Source organism: Oncorhynchus masou, chromosome 32, assembly GCF_036934945.1.
Source record: "Oncorhynchus masou masou isolate Uvic2021 chromosome 32, UVic_Omas_1.1, whole genome shotgun sequence".
Lineage (NCBI taxonomy): Eukaryota > Metazoa > Chordata > Actinopteri > Salmoniformes > Salmonidae > Oncorhynchus > Oncorhynchus masou.
The window spans coordinates 52,422,271-52,433,612 of record NC_088243.1 but is presented as its reverse complement, the minus strand read 5'-3'; the positions used below and the strand labels follow the sequence as shown (position 1 = coordinate 52,433,612).

The 11,342-nt window shown below is 43.8% G+C and overlaps 1 protein-coding gene across 1 annotated transcript; it reads left to right on the top strand.

The window, feature by feature from the left end:
- The first annotated feature begins 119 nt into the window (after positions 1–119).
- Positions 120–10,183, top strand: LOC135526177 (histone deacetylase 3). Its single transcript, XM_064954323.1, has 15 exons — positions 120–311; positions 707–789; positions 897–1,039; positions 1,453–1,534; positions 1,771–1,827; positions 1,958–2,013; positions 2,134–2,267; positions 3,052–3,132; positions 3,465–3,538; positions 3,643–3,707; positions 3,888–3,977; positions 4,272–4,330; positions 8,971–9,050; positions 9,219–9,376; positions 9,534–10,183. Exons 1-15 carry the CDS (start codon positions 257–259, stop codon positions 9,601–9,603), a joined length of 1,287 nt encoding a protein of 428 aa, XP_064810395.1. The 5' UTR covers positions 120–256; the 3' UTR covers positions 9,604–10,183.
- The last annotated feature ends 1,159 nt before the right edge of the window (positions 10,184–11,342 follow it).

Genomic DNA, 11,342 nt, shown 5'->3' with positions numbered 1-11,342 from the left:
CTATGATTAATTTGCTCCCGTTGTAAACGACAGGCAGTGGTCTATCTTGGGTTAGTTATAGAAATCTTTGGCGCTACTCTATTTTACTGGTTCCCTTTTAGCAATGACCCCCCCTACTCCCGCCCCCTTTGACTGTCACTGGACAATGACGTACATTTTACTCGCCGTTTACAATGGTGGCTACTTGCTAAATGAAGCAACTATATATTTACAGTAACAAACACCCAGCGAACTGTATAAAAAAGGCTATTTTGCAATGTCCAATAGAACAGCATATTTTTATGATCCGGACGTGGGGAACTTTCATTATGGTAAGATTTTGGCTACACAAAGCTAGACTCAAGCATAGCATATTAGCCAGCCTGCTAACGTAGCTAGTTTTTTTTTAGACGAATAAGGTTAGGGTAATACAGTTATTTCCTTTTTAATTTGTGATTTTATTGTAACGTTATTCTTATTTATTCTAGCAATCAGGTCAATAGGTCTCGCCGCAAACTCGAACCCTGTTCGCTAACTAAGGTTACTAGCTAATAGTCGTGTGTTTGCAAGAGTAGAGATGTTTTATGCTATATTTTTCCTAGCGAGGTAGGTTCTGAATGATAGCTAGCACCATGCAGAACCACATAGAAATTAAGAAATTGATAACTGCATAGGAGAGAATAACACTAACTTAAACATTATTTTTGTTTTTTCTTTCTTTATCAAGGTGCTGGTCACCCTATGAAACCCCATCGTCTCTCTCTGACGCACAGCCTTGTTTTGCACTATGGCCTATACAAAAAGATGCAGGTAAGTCCTGCTGATGTTAAACATGCTGAAAAGTACCAGATGAAACGAGACTCTTTCATGTCTTTCTTGACACCATGTGCATGTATTGACTGGTCCTTGTTTTATAGGTTTTCAAACCATACAAAGCCTCCCAACATGACATGTGCCGATTTCACTCAGAAGATTACATTGACTTTCTTCAGAAGGTCAGCCCCAACAATATGCAGGGCTTCACAAAGAGTCTCAACACCTTCAATGTGGGGGATGACTGGTGAGAATGTCTTATCTATATTCTATAACAGGGGTATTCAACTCTTCCCCTACGAGGTCTGGAGCCTAGGAGTTTTCAGTTCTACATGATAATTAATTGCACCCACCTGGTGTCCCAGGTCTAAATCAGTCCCCAATTAGAGGGGAAGAATAAAAAACAAACAGTGGAACTGGCTTTGAGGTCCAGAGTTGCGTTTGAGGGTTCTATAATGTATTAGCCTACATTGCTAACCTGGTGTAAATTTGGATTCATGTGTGACTTGAGGACAATATAACACTGTGTGAAATACATAACGTGTCATAATACAGACTGTTGTTGATGTAATATTATGCTCACTGTAATGTGCAACTTGTTATCAATATCTGTTTGACGTACACATATATCTGTGTGATAATGCATGTGTCCCCTGTCAGCCCTGTATTCCCGGGCCTGTTTGAGTTCTGCTCCAGGTATACCGGAGCGTCACTACAGGGAGCAACACAGCTAAACCACAAGGTATGTGCACGCGCACACACACCATGTTGTACCACTGTGAAGGTCAGTTTGTTTTAGGGAAAACGGTAAGCTCACCTTCTTTTTTTGTCAGGTCAAGACTATGTTATAAATGTATTCTATCTACTGGTAGGCTATATTTATTTAGGCCAAGCAAGCAATTCAGCAATTTACAGAGCCAGGTAACTAGTCAACCGGACTTTATGATCTGAGTATTGATCGGGGCCATTGTTTTGCAGATATGTGACATTGCCATCAACTGGGCTGGGGGTCTTCATCATGCTAAGAAATTTGAGGTAAGAATTATGCAACATGCATTTGTTTCTTTAAGACAATTTACAATTTATTATGGACTCTGGTCATCTTTATATATGCCTATGTACAGCTCTTTATGATGTCATGATTTCACTTGTTTTTTGTTTTTAGGCCTCTGGATTTTGCTATGTGAATGACATTGTCATCAGTATACTGGAGCTTTTGAAGTAAGAGTAAAGCACCCTTGTATTTGACTATTTCCTAAATATAGTTTTTTTCCCCCTCTGTTTCTGGGTTCACATCCCTCTAAGGATCACTGACAACTAATAATGTAAATCTATCTTTAGATACCACCCACGTGTGCTCTACATAGACATTGACATTCACCATGGCGATGGGGTGCAGGAAGCCTTTTACCTGACTGATCGGGTCATGACTGTATCCTTCCACAAGTATGGGAACTACTTTTTCCCAGGCACAGGTAAGACAAGCCATATAAGTGTCTGTTATAATCAGTGAGAATACTCATTGATAAATAGACAGTTTGTCTTAATGACTAAATGATTGAATATCTCTATGGGGCAATAGAGGTGTCTTAGGGCAAACACAGTTCTGAGCTATAGTTCGAATCAGCTTGTTTTGTATTTGTATTTTGGTATTTTTTTTTGTTTGGTCCGGTTAGTTTCACATTGCCAAATGTCAAACGAACTGTTGGCAAAAATGCTCACGTTAAATCCATTTATGATTATCCAGGAGCATAGCTTGTGTGTCCCAAACTTCATATTACTTTCACTTTGGTCTTCCAATGACACGTGGAAACTGCAATAACTGCTCAAAGTGAATAAGCTATTCAATAGCCTATATCCCCCATCTCCCCTGATCTGCATCAGGTGCGATCATAAATGCACCGCTACTCACATAATGTTTCAGAAATATCAAGTTATAGTGCTGTGTGCATTTTATCAAATGCTCGCAGTCAAACAACCAGTAATAATGCATGCCTCTGGTTCTTTTCCTGTGTTTGGTCCGGACTGTGATCTCACCTGCAGCGAACCGCACCACTATACATATAGATATGGACTGAGACCACCCTTTGAGTGAACCATAGTGCATTGTTTAGTGTGGATACTGTTCACACCAGTCCAAATAAGGGGGAAAACGCGGCAAAGTTCTGGAAAACTGCTCCAAACCAATATGGTGTGAAAGCCCCCTTAATGAGCCTATTCTTTGATGAACAAATTGTGTTTCTATGTTTTGTCCCATAGGTGACATGTATGAGGTGGGGGCTGAGAGCGGCCGTTACTACTGCCTGAACGTGCCTCTCCGGGATGGGATCGATGACCAGAGTGAGTAGTGTTCTTTCTGGATCCCCTATTCAGGGTGGTTCTCTGGCGATTCAGTCTGATAATGCTATTAGACTCAGGCCAGTGAGATGTCTCTGGGGAGTGCTTTCATCAGATATGTCTTATGCTGCCTGACGTATAAACTATTAACATCTCTCTGATGAGTGTTATAAAGGGTCTGGTAGTATACTGGATAATAACCAACAACAGATGTTTCCTCATTTTTGATAGGGGATCAATTGAGCAAAACCTTGCATAATAGGCAAGAATGCTTGAAAGGATGAATTCTCTTAATTTTGTCCAATACCTTATCATTATCGCACTTTGTTTCTTAGGCTACAGGCAACTCTTTCAGCCAGTCATTAAGCAAGTGGTGGACTTCTACCAGCCAACCTGTATCGTTCTTCAGGTGAGCATTTGGCAGCCAGAGATCATCATTAGCGTTTTCGCATGAGTGGCATGGATTGTGGTATTGAATATGGTACTCATACATGCACCTCTTGTCATTGATAGTGTGGGGCTGACTCTCTGGGCTGTGACCGACTAGGATGCTTCAACCTCAGTATACGAGGCCATGGGTAAGTGTCTTTGTAGAGATAAGGATTCAGGTTCGGTGGATGGAAGTCAATGTACTCTATAGGATATCCTGCAACCTACTGGTAGGAGGGCACAAGTGATTACAGAAAATCCCTTACCAATTTACACAGGAGCATGGATATGGTAAACTCTCTTACCCAGGGTACTTATTTTTCCTATAGGGAATGTGTGGAGTTTGTAAAAAGCTTCAGGATTCCCCTGCTGGTGCTGGGAGGAGGGGGGTACACAGTACGCAATGTGGCCAGATGCTGGTGAGTACTCATTTATTTCATTGCTGTAACTGAACTATAGTGTAGAACTCTGGAACTCGAAGCCTGTTTCACTGCCTTTTTTTCCATTGTTCCCCTCTAATCAGGGACTGATTTAAACCTGGGACACCAGGTGTGTGTAATTAATTATCAGGTAGAACCAAACCAGCAAACTCTGGACCTTGAATACACCTGGTGTAGAGGTTAGGTGACAGTTGTTTTTAATGGAGACCGAGAGAGAATGTTCTCACAGTGTATATGGAACCACTTAAGACTGTTGCTCTTCCGCCATTCTAGGACCTATGAGACCTCCCTCCTAGTCGATGAGCCAATTAGTGATGAGCTGCCCTATAGTGGTAAGTGAGCAAGCTTTTTGTACATTGGTTTGATATTATATTGACATAATGTGATGTACACTGATCAAAAATAAATGCAAAATGTAAGGTGTTGATCCCATGCTTTATGAGCTGAAATAAAAAGATCCCAGAAAATGTCTGCACAAAAAGCTTATTTCTCAAATGTTGTGCACAAATTTGTTTACATCACAAAGCATTTTTCCTTTGCCAAGATAATCCATCCACCTGGAAGGTGTGGCATATCAAGAAGCTGATTGAATAGCATTATCATTACACAGGTGAACCTTGTGTTGGGGAATAATAATAATAATACCGCCAAAAGAGATGGCTGCCGTTTTACAATCCCGCAACCAATCGTGCTATTATGTATGTTTTTTTTTTGCGTTATTTGTAACTTGTACATAATGTTTCTGCAACTGTGTCTTAGGACCAAAAAGAGCGTCTTGATATCAGGGCAGCAATTACTCACCCCGTACTGGAGGAATTCTTCTTCTTCAGCGAGTTGGATGGGAAGGATTTACTCCAGACACCTGACAAGGCCCTCATCCCCGTCATTTGCAGGAGGAAAATACATAGATATTGTGAACGGCGGTCCATGTGTCTTGTAAGGATCTGTCATCGAGAGGGTAATGAACCTTTACCATCGGTACTATTAGCCAACGCACAATCAATCGATAATAAAATAGACAAACTACGAGCACGTATATCCTACCAACGGGACATTAAAAACGGTAATATCTTATGTTTCACCGAGATTGGCAAATCTGACCATAATTCTATCCTCCTGATTCCTTCTGACAAGCTTAAACCAAAGCAGGAAGCACCAGTGACTCAGTCAATAAGGAAGTGGTCAGATGAGGCAGATGCTAAGCCACAGGACTGTTTTGCTAGCACAGACTGGAATATGTTCTGGGATTCTTCCGCTGGCATTGAGGTGTACACCACATCAGTCACTGTGGGGTGCACATCAGTCACTGTGGGGTGCACATCAGTCACTGTGGGGTGTACATCAGTCGCTTCATCGATGACATCGTACCCACAGTGACCGTACGCACATACACCAACCAGAAGCCATGGATTTACATGCAACATCCGGAATTTATTATTATTATTTTTTTAATTTTACCTTTATTTAACCAGGCAAGTCAGTTAAGAACAAATTCTTATTTTCAATGACGGCCTGGGAACAGTGGGTTAACTGCCTGTTCAGGGGCAGAACAACAGATTTGTACCTTGTCAGCTCGGGGGTTTTGAACTCGCAACCTTCCGGTTACTAGTCCAACGCTCTAACCACTAGGCTACCCTGCCGAGCTAAAGGCTAGAGCTGCAGCTTTCAAGGAGTGGGACTCTCTAACCCGGAAGCTTATAAGAAATCCCGCTATGCCCTCCGACGAACCATCAAACAGGCAAAGTGTCAATCGAGGACTAAGATTGTATAGTACTCCACCGGCTCCGACGCTCGTCGGATGTGGCAGGGCTTGCAAACTATTACAGACCACAAAGGGAAGCACAGCCACGAGCTGCCCAGTGACAAACCTACCAGATGGGCTAAATTACTTATATGCTCGCTTCGAGGCAAGTAACACTGAAACAATCATGAGCACAGGCTGTTCCGGACGACTGTGTGATCACGCTCTCCGTAGCCGATGTCCTTTAAACAGGTCAACATTTACAAGGCCGCGGGGCCAGATGGATTACCAGAACATGTACTCCTAGCATGCTCTGACCAACTGACAAGTGTGTTCACTGACATTTTCCACCTGTCCCTGACAGTTTGTAATACCAACATGTTTCAAGCCGACCACCATAGTCCCTGTGCCAAATAACACTAAGGTAACCTGCCTAAATGACTACCGACCCATAGCACTCATGTCTGTAGCCATGAATTGCTTTGAAAGAATGGTCAATATCAACACCATTATCCCAGAAACCGTAGACCCACTCCAATTTGCATACTGCCCCAACAGATCCACAGATGATGCAATCTGTGCACTCAACAATGCCCTTTCCCACCTGGACAAAAGGAACACCTATGTGAGAATGCTATTCATTGACTACAGCTCAGCGTACAACACCATAGCGCTCATCACTATTATTTACCTTTATTTAACTAGGCAAGTCAGTTAAGAACAAATTTTATTTTCAATGACGGCCTAGGAACAGTGGGTTAACTGCCTGTTCAGGGGCAGAACAACAGAACAACCTTGTCAGCTCGGGGGTCTGAACTTGCAACCTTCCGGTTACTAGTCCAACGCTCTAACCACTAGGCTACCCTGCCGCACTAAGCTAAGGACCCTGGGACTAAACACCTCCCTCTGCAACTGGAGCTTGGACTTCCTGGCGGGCCACCACCAGGTGGTGAGGGTAGGTAACAACACACCCGCCTCGCTGATCCTCAACATGGGGGCCCCTCAGGGCTGCATGCTCAGTCCCCTCCTGTACTCCATGTTCACTCATGTTCAATGACTGCATCCAGGCTGCATCACATCCTTCCGTGATTGGGAGTCCCATAGGGCAGCACAATTTGCCCTGCGTCGTCCGGGTGTGGGGTAGGCAGGCCATCATTGTAAATAATAATTTCATATCTGACTTTCCTAGTTAAATAAAAAAAGTTGCCAGGCACGACACCAACACCATTAGCAAGTTTACTGATGTCACAACAGTGGTAGTCCTGATCACAGACAACGATGAGACAGCCTATAGGGAGGTAAGAGACCTGGTCGTGTGGAGCCAGGACAACAACCTCTCTCTCAACTTGATAAAGACGGACTACAGGAAAAGGAGGACAGAGCATGCCCCAATTATCATCGATGGAACAGGTTGAGAGCTTCAAGTTCCTTGGTGTCCACATCACCAACAAACTGTCATGGTTCAAACACACTTGCAGTTGTGAAGAGGGCACGACAAAGCATATTCCCCCTGAAAAGATTTGGCATAGGTCCTCAGATCCTCAAAAGGTTCTACAGCTGCACCATCGAGAGCATCCTGACTGGTTGCATCACTGCCTGGTATGGTAACTGCTCGGCCTCCAACCTCAAGGCACTACAGAGGCTAGTGCGTACGGCACAGTACATCACTGGGGCCAAGCTTCCTGCCATCCAGGACCTCTATGCCAGGTGATGTCAGAGGAAGGTCCTAAAAATTGTCAACGACTCCAGCCACCCCAGTCGTAGAATGTTCTCTCTGCTCCCGCAAGGCAAGCGGTACCAGAGCACCAAGTCGAGGTCCAAAAGGCTTCTTAACAGCTTCTACCCCCAAGCCATAAGACTCCTGAACAGCTAATCAAAGGGCTACCCAGAACCCTCTTTTACGCTGCTGCTACTCTTTTTTTTAATCCATGCATAGTCACTTTAACTCTACCTACATGTACATATTACCTCAACTAACTGGTGCCCCCGCACATCGACTCTGTACCAGTACCCCTGTATATTGCCTGGCTTGTTATTTTACTGCTGCTGTTTTAATTGTTTTATTTTCTATTTTTACTTAACTTTTTTTTTTAATTCCTTAACTTAAAGCATTGTTGGTTAAGGGCTTGTAAGTAAGCATTTCACTGTAAGGGTTACTTACACCTGTTGTATTCGGCGCATGAGACAAGTAACATTTGATTTGAAAGAAGGTTAATTTCTTTACCGAAAGCCACATCATCATTGTTTTAGAGAATTTGGCAGTACGGCCAATCGGCCTCACAACTGCAGACCACGTGTAATCACGTCGGCACAGGAGCGTCACATCCGGCTTCTTCACCTGCGGGATTGTCTGAGACCAGCCACCCGTCAGCTGATGTGCATATCTACAGTTTCAAACTGTCAAACAGTCTCAGGGAAGCTCATCTGTGTGGTCGTCCTCACCAGGATCTTGCCCATACTGCAGTTCGATATTGGAACTGACTTCAGTGGGCAAATGTTCACATTCGATGGCCACTGGGACGCAGGAATCCCAGTTAACTGTACCGGGCAGATGGCAGAGTGTGTATGGCGTCGTGTGGGCGAGCGGTTTACTGATGTCAACATAGTGAACAGAGTGCCCCATGGTGGAGTTATGGTTTGGCTACGGACAACAAACACTTTCATTTTATTGATGGCAATTTGAACGCACAGTGATACTGTGGCGAGATCCTGAGGCCCATTGTCGTGCCATTCATATGCTGCCATCACCTCATGTTTCAGCATGATAATGCATAGCCCCATGTCGCAAAGATCTGCACACAATTCCTCAAAGCTGAAAACCTGCATGCTCGCCAGATATGTCACACTTTGAGCACGTTTGGAATGTTCTGGATCGACGTGTACGACAGCGTGTTCAAGTTCCCGCAACTTCGCACAGCCATTGAAGAGTGGGAGAACATTCCACGGGCCACAATCAACCTGATCAACTCTATGCGAAGGCGATGTCGCGCTGCATGAGGCAAATGGGGGTCACACCAGATACTCACTGGTCTTCTGATCCACGCCTCTACTTTTATTTTAAGGTGTCTGTGACCAACGTATTCTCAGTGACGTGAAATCCTTAGATTAGGGCCAAATTCATTTTTCAATTGACTGATTTCCATATGAGCTGTAACTCAGTAAAATCATAAATTGTTGCGTTTTTATATATTTTTTCTGTATAAAAGCACTTTTTCTTTCTCATCTCTCCAGAGTACTTTGAGTATTTTGCTCCAGACTTCACACTCCACCCAGATGTGAGCACCAGGATAGAGAACCAGAATTCAAGACAGGTAAGTTTAAGAATACACTGCATGCTCTCTCCCTTGTTTTTTTTTTTTGTATTCCTGAACCACAGTCTACAATGTTTTCAACAAGGATTCAAACTATTGAATATGTGTGACCATGAAACTTGTTCTCTCCAGTTTAAGTGATTTTATCTTCCTCCTGTGTTTGTTTAGTACCTGGAGCAGATACGTTCGACGGTCTTTGAGAACTTGAAGATGTTGAACCACGCCCCCAGTGTCCAGATCCACGACGTGCCCTCCGACATCCTGAGCTACGAGCGTACTGACGAGGGAGACCCAGATGAGAGGGGCTCAGAGGACAACTATTCCAGGTGAATACACTCGTAGTCAGCTTTGTGACACACAGGAACATATTAGTAATAGAATCAATATGACCCGTTTTGGTCTAACTGCATGTAGTATGTGTGTGAACTGAATTGTATGGTGTTTGAACATTTTGGAACTAAATGGCTTATGTTCTCTTTACAGGCCGGAAGCAGCCAATGAGTTCTATGATGGTGACCATGACAACGACAAGGAGAGCGACGTGGAGATCTGAGCGCTCAGATGTCAGACTTTTCCTTCTGAAATGATTGGGAAACCGTAGTCTCAAGGCTGCAGTCTAAGGAAAGTGGACACCATGATTACTCCCCCAAGAAATGGGCGATTTAACCATAGCCATCTCATGGACTTGACCTTACTGTACTTAAAGCGAGAGACCACCACCATGAATTCCTTTTTATTTTTTTACTATGTGTGAATGAGTATGTAGAGTACATCATCCTGAGCAGTTCTATTGCCAAGCACTTCCTCAACAGTTACGGAGTCAGTCACCTGACTCAACTGAAGACGGCCAAGAGGAGCCCAATACTTGTGTACTGAAATGTTATGTCGTCTCTTGTTTAAATGTCTGGGCTTTTTTCATCAGAACAGGATAGAAGAGAATTCGTCCTAAAAGGTTGTCAGGTTAACTGTCCAGTGGGGGTTGATTTCCTGTGTCGAGGGGACCCATGTCAGTCTTTATTACCAGTTTTTCACTTCACACATTGGGAGCCCAAAAGGTCCGTCCTTTGAATATCAAGTGTTTCAAAATGTTTTGATGAAATTGTATTTTTTTAAAAATAAATTACAAAACTTAATGGCTACAATTCTTCACTGGAAAATGTAGCTGCAGTTTAAGATTTTACTGGAGTTCATAAGGAAACCAGTCAATTGAAAAAATGGCACTAGTCTATGGAGTTCACATGACTGAGAATACAGATATGCATCCGTTTGTCACATACCTTAAGGTAGGGGCGTGGGTCACAACCAGTCGGTAACTGGTGTGACCACCATTTGCCTCATGCACCCTGATCTTTGCATAGAGTTGATCAGGCTGATTGTAACCTGTGGAATGTTGTCCCGCTCTTCAATGGCTGTTTGAAGTTGCTGGATATTGGCGGTAATTGGAACACGTTGTCGTACCCCGATCCAGAGCATTCAATGGGCGTCATGTTTGAATATGGAAGAACTGGGACATTTTCAGATCCTTGCGGTGAATTATGCTGAAACTAGGTGATGGTGGCGGATGAATGGCACGACAGTGGGCCGCAGGATCTCGGTGCAGTCAAATTGCCATGGTGTTCATTGTCTGTAGCTTATGTCTGCCCATAACTCCACTGACAACATGGGGCACTGGTCACAACATTGACATCAGTCGCCCATGATGCCATATACACTGTCTGCCATTTACTAGGTAGAGTTGAAACTGATTTGGCTGTGAAGAGCAGACTTCTCCAGTGTGCCAGTGGCCAAAGATGGTGAGCATTTGCCACTGGAGTCAGTTACGTACCCGGTGAGGACAACGAGCATGCAGATAAGCGTCACTGAGACAGGTAACAGTTTGTGCCAATTCTTCAGTTGTGCAAACCCAGTTTCATCAGCTGCCTGGGTGGCTGGTCTCCGTTGATCCCGCAGGTGGAGGATGTGGATGGCGTAGTTACGTGGCCTGCGGTTGAGAGGCCGGTTGGATGTACTGCCAAATTCTTTAAAACGAAGGCTTATGGTAGAGAAATTAACATTCAATTATTTGGCCACAGCTCTGGTGGACATTCATGTAGTCAGCATGCCAATTGCACACGCCCACAACTTGACATCTGTGGCATTGTGTTGTGACAAAATTACACATTTTAGAGTGGCCTTTTGTCCCCAGCACAAGGAGCACCTGTGTAATTGTCATGATTAATCAGCTTCTTGATATGCCACAACTGTCAGGTGGCTGGATTAACTAGGCAAAGGAGAAATGCTCACGAACAAGGA

Excerpts from the sequence above, each read along its gene's own strand:
- LOC135526177 (XM_064954323.1), top strand. The coding sequence starts at position 257 with ATGTCCAATAGAACAGCATATTTTTATGATCCGGACGTGGGGAACTTT. Across the intron at positions 790-896 it reads GCCTATACAAAAAGATGCAG|GTTTTCAAACCATACAAAGC; the intron begins GTAAGTCCTGCT and ends CTTGTTTTATAG. Across the intron at positions 2,268-3,051 it reads CTACTTTTTCCCAGGCACAG|GTGACATGTATGAGGTGGGG; the intron begins GTAAGACAAGCC and ends TTTGTCCCATAG.